We start from the raw sequence: 16927 nt of genomic DNA on the forward strand, positions 1-16927 counted from the left end.
CACTTTTATAGACATATAGATTCATCCAGGGCAATGCCAATCCACAAAATACTTTCTGGATGTTTTTGTAGTCTTATAGTTCTAACTGGATGTACAACTGTCCTTAGACTAGCCTGGGTGCCCGGTGTTGCTCGGGTGTTTGTAGGTGTGTTGAGCCAAAAAAAAAAGTAGGCAAGCAGGTTTGAACCCATGCCGCGAAGGTGGGAAAGAAAGTGGAGGTGTCTGTAAGGGTGTTCGTTGAGCAAAAAAAAGAAGGGGGGGTTGCAAGCGCCAAAAAGGTGGGTGTAAACAGGCAGGCAGGCTCAAACCCATACTTCGAAGGAGGAAAAGAATGTGAAAAAGTGACGTGTTAGCCTATCACCAAACTGGAAGTGATGTAGGTTTAAATTAAGGCTAGTCAATTGAAAAGAGGCAATGACTTTAGAAAATATCTGAGAAAAAAAAAAAAGCAACCCCTCCCTGTAGAAATGTCCCCAGTTGAGGGTGAAGGAATTAGTGTTTTTGGTCAGTTTTTCGATATTACCAATCTCGTGAAAATCTGTCATTTTTTTTTTTTTTGCAAGACCTACAAACATACGCACATACATTTCAACAGACAAGTGAAATTTATATTATAGATTAATGCTATTCTGATTAAAACAAATAGTCAGGTTCCTAACTTGACTTCACGTAATAAGAGCCTTCTTACACGGATCAGATGATATAAAAGCAGTCGAAATCGGTTTCATTAGAAAGTTGTCGTGTTCCTTTATAGACCTGCAATCCAAATGAACTATTTTGTATCTGAAGTTAAGTTTCAGTAAAATCTTTTGCGTATTTTTTGGTGGGTCTTTTTCACACAATAAGATTTATTTTTAATTTTTGTGGTCTTTTCGCTTTTGCTCTTTGCTTCTCTCCTTCCTCGATTTGTGTGGTTTTCTAACTTAGTTTCTTATAGGAAAACTATTTTGTTTACTAATAAAAGGAATGTTTTGATTTATCCCCAACCTTATCGATTAGTATTTCTGCCATAAAAGTATTTCTTGTCATTTAAATGTTGAAATAAAATGTCTCTTATTTAAAATTGTAGCAATTTAACTTTTTTTAAACGATAAATATTATGTTTTTCTGTGCAATTGTCAGCTAAAAGTTTTGAAATTTAAAAAAAAAAAAAAAAAAAAAAAGCTAGCCTGGATGCTCGGGTATTTGTATGTGTGTGTGTGTGTGTGGTATATACATGTTGAGTATTAAAAAAAAATAAAATGCTAGTAGACAGGCAGGCTTGAACCCGTATCGCGAAGGACGAAAAGAATGTCTTATGCTCATCGCGAAATCGGAAGTGAAGGCTAGTCAATCGAAAAGAAGGGATGGCTTTGGAAGATATTGGCGAAAAAAAGCGACCTTCTTTCAGTTGAGGGTGAAAGAATTAATACTTTTAGCCAATATTTCGATATTTGTCGTCCAAATTGACAAGTTTCAAACAGATACCAATCTCGTGAAAAGCCGTTGCCTCTGTCGAAACATACATACAGACATTTAAACAGAGGTGAGATCTATATTATAGATGACTTTTGAATTATGTTGCTTTCGCAATAAATATTAATTTTAACATTACTACCAGCAGTCGAAGATTTTGCTTTAAATAAAATATAAAAAGACAAAAAAAAATTGGTTTGGGTATTGGAAAATGGGCACAAATTTTTCGATTCAGATACACCCCCCCCCCCCCCTCCCACCACCAAATTTCTGCTTTCCGATTAATTGTTTCAAGAGGAGTAGCAAGATATCTTAAATTTTCATACACATGGATCACAAAACTAAGATATAAAAATAGGAAATAAAATTGGAAATGAGATACGTTCCCAAACAAATCGTACAAATCTTGACTTTTTTTTTTTTTTTTTTTAAGAGAAAGTTGGCATCGAACAGAAGATTGAAAGTGTAACCTTTTATGATTCTTCGAACATTAATATTTATAAGAAATATAAATGTACAAAACCTCCTAATGCAGTTTGAAAATAGGCTTAACTATCAATCGACTACCTGAAAAAAAAAATATCTTTTCTCTACAAAGATAAAATTAAATAACCTTTCAGAACTTATTGAATGTTTTGTAAAACAATGTTGCAAAAAATGTATATGCCATAGGTTAACCATTTTTTTTTTTTCCGCACTTTTCTACAAATACTTTGGAAAACTTGTCTTTTTGGTTACTTTGCATAAGTTATGACAACAATGATGACATCATTTTGTCTTCATAAATGTCTATTCTGTTTAGTCTAGAAAGAGACTTCAAGTACAGAGTTCAACCTAATTTTTTTTTTTAATGCCGAAAAAATCTGTATGATGTACATACCAGTCACAGAAGAAAATGTCATATTCCAAAAATCATGTAAATTGATCAAGTAGTTATGTCAATTTTAGCAGTATTAATACTAATTTGTAGCCATTACAAGGCTGATTTTGATCTGTTTGAATTGTCTCCCTTTAATAAATAAATATGGTGAATCACGACATGTTATCGCTTAGTCATAAAATTTGATATTTTTGTTTTTTCTTTGTTATTTTTTTTCTTAACTTTAAATATTTTTCGCTTCATGGTGGATAAGTTCATCATAAATATTTATTTTTGGTTTTAAATTTGGTTGAACTTTGAACTTGCACCAAAAAAAAATATTATAGATAGGGTTTTACTTCATCAGACGGTTTTTTTTTTTTGCCATGTCAGGAGCAGTAACTTTTAGTATTTAGTCGAACTATTGTCCCCAAGTTTTTTATCGGCACGTTTCAATCCCGTTGCCCTTGGTCTTTACGGAGTCATAGTTAGTAATCCTTTATTTAGAATAGTTTTTCTTGTCGAGATCTGTAGAATTTCACATTTGTTAAGCTTTCATGAACTAAGTGTTTGAACCCTGCAATGTTTACGATACTAAAACACCTTGTGTTTGATTTTTTTTTTTTTTTTCTGTCTTATCAACTATTAGGTCGTGTTTGTTTCTTGTTAGAGTAAAATAAGGCGTCTATTTCTATACTAGAGAGAAGGGGTGAAATAAAAGTCAACTGAATTTGTTTTATAAAAGCCTGGCCATTGGCTGCTGAAAACAGGAATAACAAAGAATCTGATTGGTTAGCTAGCAAACTTATACCATGTGTACATATGAAATCCATACACTAGCCTGACCAGGATGAAATGCAGAAAATTCTGTGTAGCTTAATATTGATATTTTCATAAATTATATTTTATAATTTGCTAATAGATCTTCTTGTGATAAAACGATGTTCAAAATTATAGCCGAAGCGTTGACAAATTTAAATAAAGAACGATAAAATATCAAAGTTTTCCTTTTTCCATGGAATAAGTAAGAATCTTAGTCTTTCCAATGTTTTTTGAACGAATGTAAATTTTTATTTTTCCGTTTCGTTTCTCTTACACACACATACAATTTTGCCTCCGACCAATTTACAAAGAACAATTATAACAAATACTTGTATCTTAATAGTGAATTATCTCCTTTTTAATAGAGCGTTTAGTAAAGTCATGCCATCAAAAATAGCATCTAAAAAAAAAGTGAATTGAAAGAAAACTGAAAATAATGGATATCATTTTGAAAGTTAGAATGCTATTGTAATTAATTTTTAATATTTGTATTTTTTTTTTTTTTAACTAAAAATATAAAATATTTTAGCTACTCATAAAAAAATATAGATGGTAATCTTTCTATCACTTAATTTTTTTCAGTAACACAGGTTCAACTAGTAAATTATAAAATTTTGTAAATAAAATTGAATTTTAACAATATGTAAAAAATAAGGACGTTGTTTTCAACAAAGATAAACCCAGGTTGAGTAAAATTTTAAATAAAAAAAATTGTTACAAAATATTTAAGACAAGACTTTTATTGCTGTTAGTGTTAATATTATTACCAATTTGTATAACTGTAAAAGACGAAAAAAAGTAATTGTCCATTAATTAACAACTGTTTAACGTGCTTTATTATACGAATAAACAATAATATTGACAATTAACTCCAAAAGGGGCAGGTGAAGCGCTCTTTCACCTTGATGGGCAATCACCGGAAGATGTTAGGAAGTATTGTCAATTCAAGAGTTACGCCCCTTTTTATCACGAAGCTACCCGATCTTATCGATATATACTTCGCAGATGTACCTATTTACTATGCCTCCCCACGGGACAGTTAGACACCAGGGTCGTTTTTTAACGTGGAGAAAAGGTACAAAAAAAAAAAAAAAAAATTGTCTCAGTCGTGAAGGACTGCTTCTCCACCGAAAGAGAACAAATGGAAGTGCAGCATCTGAAGAACAGATACTACACTTTGATCTTGGCCAAAAGGCCAAGTTTAGTCAAAATGAAAATCAAAGTAAATACTAAAATATTTTTTTAATATTAAAAATATCTTTTTGGTTTTTATTATATCATTCTTTAAATTAAAGTTTTTAAAAACAAAATTCAATCTGAGAAGTCCTTGAAAAGTTCTCGATAATGGATATTAAAAATCTATATGCATTATCTATTTGCATTAATTCTGTCTATAGTTGATAAGCACCAATTAGGCCAGATCTGTCAATTTCTCAACTTTTTTAAGCCTTTAATTTTAGACAGTTTTTAGATGCTTTAATAGCATATATTTTTTTGTTTTTTAAATTTTTGTAAGATGCAAGAGTGTTATAGAACTTCTGTTCCAGCAGATGGGTAATTTTACTCCTTCTGGAACATATTTTTCTATTGTATTTATAAGCGGCAATTCTTGAGTTAGAGTTGAATAATTAAATCAAATCTGCAAAAGAACATCTACTATAGACAACGAAATGAAATCGTGGCCCCCAAAAATAAATGTTATTAAAAGTAAAATGAGTTACTCGTCTACCTAGTTGGATAAGTTTGTTTTTTGTTTGTTGTTAACTTGTAGTGTTTATTCAGTTTGAAAAAGAGTTGAATGTTACATGACAACGATAAATGGCTGAAACAAGTGCGTCACATCTTTTGGAGTCTGGATAATCACTTAAAACTAGAAAAACAATACCGGTACAAACCGTCTCAATATGACTCTAGCTTTTAACATAGAATGTGATAAACACGCACACATTTGACCAAATTTTTTATCAGTTTAAAAATAACCAGTTAAATAGCAAGCTATAGTCACAGTATATTTAAATTGGTTCTTTGTTTACTGCAAACCCTTTTCTAAATTTCCAAGTTTGAAAAAGTAATCGGGCAAAGAAAACCGGACATGATTGAGTTAGCAACTCTCATCAAATTATAATCAGGTTTTAAAAAAAAATTGTTTGTCTAGAATTTCCCTTTTATTAAAAATCAAAAATAAAGATCGGTATGATATACCTCTAATGAAATGAAAAATTTTCAAAAATCATTATGTATCCATTCTGTTGTGAATCGTTATCCTCATCTTCATAATTGTTTTTGTTTTACCACGTTTTGGCCAACTCGTCCTCTGGCCTTCTTCAGGTGATTAACCGCAATGGGAAAGAATGAGTTTCGTAACTGTATCCACAGTAATTACTGCCTTCCATAGTTGTCTCACCATCTTTTGACCAGCTAATCCTCTGCCCGCCTTTGGGTAGGATTGAAACCGCTATCTTTACACAATGCTTAACTGGAATTGTAGAGGCTCTATACACTGCGCCACAGGCGTCAAAACCTGGTGAAACAACAGCTATGAATATAAGGATAAGTCTACCAAAGAATGGATACACAAATTAAGGCTTCATTTCAAAGGAAGTTTTGTTTTTAACTGAGAAAATCAAATTTTATGAGTATCTGAGGAGTGACTGTTTTGCTGATCTATTTGAAAACAATTTCAATAAACAGGAAATAACTCAACAATAATTCAAATTTATTTGTTGTAATACTACCAATTGTCATTAATAGCTTTAAAAAAAAAATTTTTTTTTTTTACAATATGTACATACACATTTTTTTTTTTCCTTATCTCCGTTTTTTTCATAGGAGGATTGGGGGTCTGGATAACAACTAAAATTGAAAAATAATTAATAAAATAATTTAGAATAATTGTTCCCAATCTTATTCAATTACCCTTTTATTTTATTTTTTTTTACATAGGCATCGGCATCACTTATCAAGGCCAAGAGGCCACTCGAGGATAAGGGTTAAAGAGTGTACAGTAGAAATTGGACAGTATAGTAATCGTTAGTAATAGAGATTCAGTAAATTTGTTAACTTGTATGGAACGGCTCATCAAAAACTTGTTTACGTTAGACTTGAAGACAACCATATTGTAGTCAGCTGGAAAGCAGGAAAACTGAACACAATTCGATAGGCGTGCAGTTCTAAGAAAGAAGCATTGCTCATGGAATCTATGCTTGTGTTTTTTAGGTACAGATAAAGAGTGGGGGGGGGACTAGTGATAGTGTTTTCTGCTAGACGGGTGTTTCTTGTGAAAGTTTGGCGAGGGGGGGGGAGGCATAGAATGGAGCTCGGCCAAGCACCTGCCATGAAAATAACGATAAAGCAGAGACAAACTTGCAACATCTCTTCTGTGATAGAGAGGTTGTAGGGAAGAGAAAAGGACATCCCCCCCACAAGGCTACGAAGTCTATTTTGAACTCTATCAAGGCAGGATAAGTCCTTTCTAGCAGCTCCTGCCCAGATGTGGCAACAGTACTCCATCCTTGGGCATACCTGGCTCTTATATAGATAGAGAATTGCATCAGCAGTGAAATATCTATATCGTATTTGAATTAAATGCTTGTTGCCACACGTCACTAAAATTAGATCAAATTCTATATCTTAAACAATTGTTTATTGGAATATGAAAACCTTAGAAGTAAGATACGGGAGTCTTCAAACTTCGTCTAAATTCACGCAAGCAATTAAAAGCTGGATGCAGCTAACTCCAAAACTTATCCTGCCATTCTTTTATTGAGAAAGGGAAATAACTCTGTCCTGTAGTTTTCAGCAATTTGCTCATTTCTACTGTGGATATATACGATCCTTACCTTAGATTATTTTAGCTTTATGGCTTCAAGACCCCATGGTTGGAACCCGAGTCAAACGCTTTTATATTTGTATAATTCTCATGACGACACTAATTGAAATTCCATATAACTGATACTTTTGAAACGGTAAAAACTTTCTGAATTTAAAACAAATATAATATAATCACGTCAGATTTTTGGGGGGTTTTTCTATAGTTTAAAATTATCCGTTTAGAGATTATATTAAAAAAAATTAACCAATTGACTAAAAAATGTTATGTAAATTTGATAAAAATTAGGATAAATTGTTTAAAGAGAAAGGATTCATTAAAATTAGGTCAAAATGATGCTTTAGGAAAAAAAAAAAAAAAAAGTGCCGTTTGCTATGAACTTAGAATTGCAACAGTTTCTATGTACTGAACTCCCCCACAGGATGGGGATCCAACTGTCCAAAATAGGCACTCTAGATTTGGACAAATTAAACTTGCCTCAGTCTAGAAGGATTTCTCATTCACTAATTGAAGACTGAACAAAGTATCAGAACTGATACAACACCTTGATCCTAGCTGAAATTGCAAAACTTAAATGACTAAAAAAGTGTGCTCTTAACCTTCTGGCTAAGATCAAAGTGTGATATCTGTTCTGGCTTTGGTCAGAAGAGGTCCTTCTAGATTATAAAATTTTTTTCTTGTTCCTTTTTATGGTAGTTGGATTTTCTACATATTAAAAATTGACCTTGTGTCTACCTTAATGCTCATGTGATGATAAAAAAAAAAATAAATAGGTAAATTGTATTTTCAGTGTACCTGTGTGACAGCGGGGTATATTAAAATTCTCCCTATATATATATATATATATATATATATATATATATATATATATATATATATATATATATATATTTTAGTTGTAGAGGATCCAATAATTGTGGGTTAAATTTTGTCACAAAATTCCATGCGTTTACAGTAAAAAATTTTAAATAAATTAAAAAAAAAAAAAAAAAATCTAAATCTTAGTCCGACACGCCACCCCCTTTGTGGTACACGGTTGTAAACTTCGTTTGATGATACATCAGCACGGATCGCGCTTCCTGTTTGACGCTTGGTGGAAACATACTCCTTATTAAGCCTGCTCGTTCCTTTTTTGTGCATGCTTTCGTGGAGGATCGTGTGTCTAGCAGAGAGTAACAAAACAAAATTGTAACTTGTAAAGTGCACATGTGTCTGCCATATTGCATGATTCTTTTGTTGCATGGTTTTTAGAGTTGCTTTTTTTTCTTTTTTTTTTTTTTTTTTTTTTTGCTTATTTGTCTTACAATCTTTTTTTTTTTTATTAGTGCAACTTTTTTTAACTTTAATTAGTGCATATATATAATATAATTGTTTTCATACTAAAACTCTGAAAACCTTGTATGTTTTGTACGTAATGCTGCGAAGAACGGTTAAGAGAAATTGGGAGGAATAAGATCTCATTATAAAAAAGAGCTATATATATTATTTAATTGGAATTCATTATTGAGATAAATATTTATTTTTATTTATTGCGGACTATTATCCTCATTTTTTTTTTTTAATTTGTTTCTACCAGCTATTTCTGAGGTCTTTGTCAGGTGGTAACCGCGGTTACCACCTGACAAAGGCCAGAGGAATAGTTGGCTGAAACAAAAAAAAAAAAAAAAAAGGGATAATAGTCCGCAATAAATAAAACTAGTTTCTATTGTGCCGCATTGTGAAACGTTTCAACTTTGAAAATTGGATGTGTCAAAAAGATTAATAGGAGCATCCTAAGTGCGGAGTTATACAGAAAGATGTTTAACATTACATTTAAAGTTTTGCATGTTGGTACAGTCAAGAACAGAGCAGGAATTCCAAAGGTAAGCAGCTCGATGAAAAGAAGTTTTTGAAGTCAAAAACTTTCCAGCCTCTGGAGACCTAGAGAAGAGGTGGGATTTTGCTGATTGTTGGGTTGGTTGAGGGTATTTATGTTAAAGCTTTCGATATCTTCACTTACGTGAAGACATTTCACCGGACAAAATCTTAGTTAATAATTAGAGCAATAGCACGAGAAATATTCTTTACATTATTTTGACGAGAGTATATATCATGTCTCGTTTTTTAGATAGTGATGTGATTCTCTATTAACTGTCGGATATATACTCGAGTCAAAACAGTAAGAATATTCTTTTGTCCTAGCCTTACTAATAACTACAGATTGAAACATTGTCATGTCGGTGCAATGAAGCCGGTTACATGTCTGTATGAATAAATATACGGAAAGCGCACTTTACTATCTAGCACTATTTTATAAATTCTGTGGGGAATACTCTCAACATACGCTTAGCCTGAACTTATATATTACATTACTCTTAAAACTAGGTTCTGGTCTTTTATCATAAAATACAGTATATCCACTTAAGTAACCAACTACATAAAACACAATCCCAAAACTGATGCATTGCCTCTAATAAAAAATACTTTTTTTTTTTTTTCTTCCTTAAGATATTCATTTTTTCAGGTGTAATCGGGAACAGAATTAGTTGAGGGATCGTTTAGTGCTTGTTTTTATGTAATAAGTTTTTTTTTTTTTTTTTTTTTTTTTTACATAGGCGTTGCCACTTATCAAGGCCGATAGGCCACTCAAGGATAAGGGTTAAAGAGTGTACAGCAGTCAAAAGGACAATATAGTAATCGATAGTAATGGAAGTTCGGTAAATTTGTTAACTTAAGTGGAACGGCTCATCAGAAACTTGTTCACGTTGGACTTGAAGACAACCATATTATAGACAGCTGGAAAGCAGGAAAACGGAAGACAATTCCACAGGCGTGCAGTTCTAAGAAATAAGCTTTGATCATGGAATCTACGTTTAGGTTTAGGCACAGATAAAGAGTGGGGGGAATTATTGATAATGTTTTCAGCTAGTCTAGTGTTTCTTGTGAAAGTTTGGCGGGGGGGGGGGACCATAGATTGAAGCTCAGTCAAACACTTTCCATGAAAATGATAAAGCAAACTCGCAACATCTCTTCTGTGAGATAGAGGTTAGAAATTTCTAAGCTCTGGGAGACCCTAATTCCTCATCCTCTGGAAGTTATTTACCATTTCTAAAGACTCTGCCAGATATAATAAAATATTGTATTTTTTTTTTTTTTTTAATACATAAGCATCGCCACTTATCAAGGCCCAGAGACCACTCAAGGATAAAGGTTAGATTTGCTAGAGAGGGGGTAGGCATAAGATGTGAATACACATTTAACTCTTCTAATACCGGTGTAGCCTTTCTAGTGCAACACAGTTATCTTGTCAGATTTTCAAAGTCAGGTCCAAATAGCATTTGAGTTGACATATTAAACTTTACTTTTGCCTCTTCTGTTGCAGACACACACCAGATATATTTTGAGATGTGGAAATACAAATTTTCTTAAATTGTTTCTATATATAAATTTTCACTTAATCATTCATAAATTGACTTGCACGATTGTTTCATTGACCGAAATATCAAGAATTCAACAATTAAAGTATTTTTATTTATTTTACTCTCTATAGACTATTGAGTGTTCAATTTAATTTGTTTTGGGATTTTATTCTAGTTCCATGGGGGGGGGGTGAAAAGTTAAAGAATTCTAACTTACAATTTTTTTTTTTTTTTTTTTGTAATAATTTAGTAAATTAACGATCCAGTGTGTACAGTTTGTGGTGGTAAGCTTCTTGTTGAAGAGTATTTTGTAGTAAGGTCTGTAATCATTTGTTGAGGCTTGTTAGAGATGAAGAGTCACCAAGTTCCATTTAAAAAAATGTTTTCTATAATTAAATCAACTATGTTTATCAGTTTTGTCCATGCAGAATGTGTTGGATAAGCAAGGTCGAGTGTATCTGAACAATCCAGAATGAATCTGGAGAGGAGATGAATGATTTGTCCTTGTTATTGAACTTGTGGTAATGCAATCAAATGTAAAAGGGGTCAAAAGGTTCACAGCAAATTAAGAGAAATAAGGACTCAAATGGAATGGAGTCCAGTTGTTTTTGGTGAACAGAGGGACTGTCTAATCTCTGCACTGTTTCTACAGGAACTGTTTGTAAATGACACTAAATAGTCTGGACAGAAGTGCCAGAAATGTGCACTTTTCCAAATGCCTACAGCTTTGTTATGCCAGTCTAGACATGCATATTGCTTCACAAGAAATTACGTTACCAGTACAACAGACAATCCATCCATCCATAGCCCTTGAGCCCCTGGGGGTGGGGGCATAGGCCATCTACAACTTTTGTAGATGCTTTTGTAGCGAGGAGTTCTTTTTACAGGGTGAGGGGGCTGGTCCCACCCCCAACCTTCCCAGAAGGTACATACAGCCTCTAGCCTTCCCAAATGGTCCCCCATCTGGTACTGGCCAGGCTCAACGTTGCTTAACTTCGGTGATCTGGCGAGAACTGGTGTGTCAACGTGATTGTGCCGTACCTTGCAACAGACGATAGATTGCAATTATATAATTGCAATGTTTGCTTTCCGATACCTAATCTTGCCCGACTTTAAATGGACCGCAATTATGTTGCACTCGTGTCTGCTTCAACATCCTCCATTCTGTTTGCTGTCAGTCTCCGTTTACAATGGAATGCATCGATATGTGAAACATTGATTTTAATCGAATCTGTCATACATATTATATATCTAAATGATATCTTTGGGTTCTTGAAGAAAGCAAAGATTTTAAAATATATAATTCCGTCAGCTTTTGAGAAATGGTTCCTTAATGAAGAATACAAAATTTAATCTATCAAACAGAATTACAAAGAATGCTTTCCTATTTTTACTTTCGGTTGGCATTACATGACCCACTTATGTGTTGATATGCCGTAATCCTTGTACATCACGATACTGAAATGTATGATAATGTTGGGATGCTGGATGAGGGCCTTGTTATACACTTGTGATCTTTACGTTTCGTAAATTCGTTTATATACCATTTAAGTGTTTTTCTTTAATAACACAATCTGTGTCTACTGCAATCAGTTCATTCTTTGCGAAATTCTAACAAACCTCATTAAAGTCGGTGCAAGATAATTTCATTAGAAATTGAATATCCCCGACAAGAGGATTTTTAGATCTATCTTTCAGCTAACTTCTCGTCCTCCACAAGAAGCGTAAATCTTACAATGTAAGTTGCGCATATCGTTTGGTTTCAAATTCTTGATGTTGAACCGATTTAAATTTGTGTCACTTGTGCGACTTTGTCCGATTCCGAGTGTAGAAATGTTGGCACTTGTCCAATCTCACAGTTTGAAAGTATTCTGCTTCGTCATAAACATCTGAAGATGGTTAAACTCAATAATTCCTGAACTTTTTCAGACTGCATGGTTCTCAGAATATTTGCCTTACAAGCAGAATTTTGAAAAGAATGAACGTTAAGTGACGTAGAATGTCTGTCGTATTCAATGATGTATGATTGAATGAAAGATTACTGTCTCATTGTACAAAATATACAAACTACATGTCTTTTTCTTCACAGCTTGAGTGAAAATCAATCTCTAGTTGTGATGCCTCCCCACAAAAACATGTGGCTGCTCGGAGCCATGGTGCTGTCCATGTCTCTCCACTTTGTCATCCTGTACGTCGAGGTTATGGCGGTAAGTTTTATTTTTTGTTTTTATTTCAAATTTAAACTTTTGTTCTTTTAAGTCATTAAAAAAAAAAATATGGGGTACTTATTCAGTTTATAACCCAATCTCCATAAACTTTGCAACTGTCTACGTGACCAGCAGGCAGATGCTGAAGTGAAGACTGTCTGACACTTAATTTGAAACGCAGCATCTTCCCCCAGCCTTCATGAATGGCTTTCTATTTAGAAAGCCATTCTTAAAATAAAGGAGGGCTCATATTGATAGAGCACGTTGTCATCCTGTATGTTGATTATGTTCATAAATTATTTTTTTTTTTTAAAGTTTTGCTCTTTTCAGATCTCTTAAGTTGTATGTATTTAGAGTCTGCACCTTCCGACAGGTTTATACCCAGCTATAAGATGCCAAAGTGAAGATTGTCGGACACTTAATTCAAAATGTGTCCGACTCCCCCTTCCCCATGTTAGGAACGGCTTTCTATTTAACGCATTCATTGCCAACTATAAGCATTTTCGTATCTTGGCATTTACTTAACTTTGCTTGTTACGAGTAAACTCGTAAGGAAAGTCTATTAGTCAATGTGCGCTCGGCACGTACAATAACTGTCTTTAACTTGAACAGGCATCTCAAAATATAACACATTGAATTGAATAGTATGCTTACGAGTTATCTCGTGTTTAGCCCTTGCCATGTATGTTTTTTTTTTGTTTTTTTTTTGTTTTTTTTTTAACGAATATGTATATAAGTTGAATGTTTCATCTATATATATAAAAGGCAAAATGTGTGTGACCATTTCGTGTATGTCTTCAAGAGGCTTTTCTCGCACACGGTTCAGAGGTCGTTACGATCGCTTACAACTGTTTATATGGGTCCTAAATTATAATATGTACGATTTGGGAAAGCGCGTCGCATCTAGATTTATTTACGTCGACTTTTACAAAATTATTGCTATTTTGGCTTCTTGCGTGTTGATGAGGCTTTTTCGTATAAAAAGCGAAATTAATTCAAAGTTAACAAATCCTCGGCATTGCGCCGGGAAATGTCCAGAAGCAATCAGCTTTGATCAATGTTGTACATCAGACAATTGCTATTCAATCTGGACAATTGGGAGCTGGTTTCCCTCACAGTCAAATTTGGGTAAACAACTGCGTGACTGCTATTTGACCTTCTTAATTAGGTCAAATAGAAGCAGCAGTTAACTTTTATTGTCCATGCCTGTTTTTATAGTTCAATAAATAAATTCAAACCTGTGTATGTTGTATGTCGTGGTGGCCTAATGGGTTACCTTGCCCGTTTTTTTTTCCACACATTAATTTCCAACTCAAGGGTACGGGTTCGATCCTCATGCACTTACCTACCAAAACATTTTTTTTATTATTTAACATCCCATATAAAACATAAGTTTTGATTTACCTCAAGACACCCGGGCATCGCCGGGTACTCCCTGTTAGTTATAAATAAAAGCTGATTTGAGTTATTTTTATTACAAAAATATATACAAACTGAGAAAACTGACAATTTTTGGTACTTTTACAGTTTCATCAAGACAAAAAAAATAAAAAATAAAAGTTTAAATTGTACATATCCGTTATGGAATGAAGTTCTCCGAAAAAGAAAAAAAAATTCACTTAATTTCATAAAGTTTTTAGCGAAAAAACAATTTGATACCGAACAAAAGGTTTGACTTTTAGGAAGAAAAGCTTCGTATTAAAGATGGGGAGGGAATGTCGACGCTTTAAATTGAGTTATCTCCCTGTGGCATGTTAAAAAAAATTCCAAGATGTCTATTTTCAACGTGCGGTCATAAGAACGTGTCTTTCTGCTGTAAAAAAAAAAAAAAAAAAAAAAAAAAAATTACTCGATCAAATTAAGTGAACTTTTTTTTTTTTTTTCCGGGGATCTTCAGTCCAAAACAGATACGTACAATATAACCTTTTTTTTTTTTTTTTCGATATTTTCATCTTTTAATGTCTTGATTAAACTGTACGAGTATCAAATTTTTTTCATGAATACAATAGGAAAAAATGTGTGTGGGGGGGGGGGTCATCTTGACATATTGAAAGCCATTTAAAATTGTTTTTGATTGTCATTGAATCGTGTGATTTTATTGCTTCATTGAAGAAACGTGTAAAAAAAAAAAAAAATTTTTTTAAAAACTGATTCTTCTTAGTTACATACATTTGGTTATTTTTTTTTTTTTTTTTTTACATTCTATAAGATAATTTCAAGGTATCCCTGTAGTTTAATTTTTTTTTTTTTTTTTTTTTAACTTCTATTATTACAATAGAAAAATGCGAGCATGAAAAGTAATATGGTTAAGCTTAAAAGGACTTGTTAAAACTGGAAAAGAAAAGGACAAGATATTCTAGTAAAAAAATTTATAACTCAAAATATTGCAAGCATTAAGAATTTTTTAATTCAATTTATAACATTATATAATCAAATTTTAATGCTGCCATATTTTAAATTATAAATTTATATTTTCTACTAGAATATCTTGTCCTTTTCTTTTCCAGTTTTAACTAGTCCTTTACTTTTCCATGTTTAAGCTTAACCATATTACTTTTCATGCTTGCATTTTTCTATTGTAATCTACGGTAGTTCAAGGTTTCCAGTAAATTCACTTGTTCTGTGTTTAATTTCGGTCTTATTTATTTTTTTATTTTATTTATTTATTTATTTTTTTTTTTTTTGCCCCATAAACAATGTCATACACACATGTAATAACGTCTGGCACTCGTTTGCTTTCAATAAAATCTCCCAATTATCTTACTTTCATGCTTTCATTCTGTTTCATTGTTAATTCTCTTTTCGCGAGAGCGGTGAATTGTTAGCAACAGTAGTCGCTTAAGCAACGTGGTTGCTATGGAAATCAGTCATAAAAAAAACATTGCTCGCTTCCTTACACTTTTTTACAATTTTGAACACCAGTAAATTTATAACTTTTAACTGAACAAAAAATTGAAAAAAATTTTCACAATAAAGCTGAGGTGATCTGTAGACTGTAATTGTTTGAAATTTGTCCAGAAAATGAGTGAGCGATGAAGCTTCAAGCCAGTTCTAAATGACTAAAACTGTCACTTTACCATATATTCAAACACGGTAGTGTTTGAATGATAATATTTGATATTGTAAAATATCGCCTTTTGAAACTGCATAATCTAGTTTAGTGCCAAACCTTCAGTTTGTTTATTCTGTATCAAATATTAAGAAATTGTGATATTGGTTTTTTTTTTTTTTTTTTTTTTTTTTTTTTTTTTTTAAATTGACCTGCAAGTTAGCTAAACGCTTATGCATTGAAAGAAAATTGAAAAATAAATTTCCTGCAGGGCGTGTTTTGTGACGACGTTCACTCTTGTCAGATTTAGCTAGTCTCTTCTTTGGCCTACACTACCGTCATGGGTTGCCAACTTTCACTGATCAACCGTCTTCATTGGCAGTGTCTCCTAACTATAGAGGAGAATCAGCTGGGCAACTGATTGGTAGGCATGCCCCTTGACTGACAAAATATCAGTATGCTCCCACTATTGGGAATGGGCCTGTTTCGAGGCAAATCACCAAAGATGAGTAGTTTGCAAGTTTTAACATTCTATTTTTTTTTTTTTTTTTTTTTTTTTTTTTTTTTACTTGAAAAAAAAAATGTCTGAAGATTTGACAAATCATAATTATGTCCGAATATGTATTAACATTTTATAACTTTTTTCTTTCTTTTTTTTTTTTTTTTTTTTTTTTTTCCATCCCCGCTTTTTTTTTTTTTTCTTGTCCTTACAGCAAATCTTCCAGATCACGCAACTGAACATCGCGGAATGGATTGCGGTCCTGAAGATATCCTTCCCGGTTTTGTTAATGGATGAGACCCTTAAATTTATTGCCCGCAGATTCTCTGACGGTAAAAATAACATTTTCGAATGCTCTTTACTTGTGCTTGTGTGGACTCTCTACGGCGGGTTCTTCTATTGGCATACATTTACATAGTGTTATTTTTTTATTTTTATTTTTTTTGTTTTTGTTTTGTTATTGACTGTCCCCACCACCACCTCCCCTGCCCATTCCCATGTCCCACTCAACTCTTTGTTGTGGACGTTGGCAATTTCCTACCAGTAATAACATCAGACTTGAACTTTTTGATTTTATATACTCCCAACAACACCACCACCTCCACCACCTGCTACTAATACTACTGTTGTAACTACTTTATTAATCAGCTACTCCTACTCCCTCACTTTTTTTCCCTCCTTTTCTTCTTGGAGTAGCTGCATTTCTTGTTATATAGAAGCCTAATCTTCAAGATGCTTTCTCCATCTGATCCCAGATCCCTCTAGCTCTTCCAGGTAGTGGGGAGAGTGGGGTAGGAGCATCCTTTTAT

The 16927-nt window shown here is 33.0% G+C and overlaps 1 protein-coding gene across 2 annotated transcripts in view; it reads left to right on the top strand.

Annotated features, from left to right (window-relative positions):
- The window catches only part of LOC145270752 (sarcoplasmic/endoplasmic reticulum calcium ATPase 1-like), a 225956-nt gene that overhangs the window by 174000 nt on the left and 35029 nt on the right, over positions 1-16927 (top strand). For both annotated transcript variants that reach the window (XM_080126351.1, XM_080126352.1), the window contains exons 23-24: positions 12453-12570; positions 16333-16450. In XM_080126351.1, coding sequence (XP_079982477.1) covers positions 12453-12570; positions 16333-16450 — 236 coding nt within the window. The remainder of the gene's footprint in view (positions 1-12452; positions 12571-16332; positions 16451-16927) is intronic.

Source organism: Euprymna scolopes, chromosome 46 (genome assembly GCF_053919585.1).
Source record: "Euprymna scolopes isolate OS-2025 chromosome 46, ASM5391958v1, whole genome shotgun sequence".
Taxonomy (NCBI): domain Eukaryota; kingdom Metazoa; phylum Mollusca; class Cephalopoda; order Sepiida; family Sepiolidae; genus Euprymna; species Euprymna scolopes.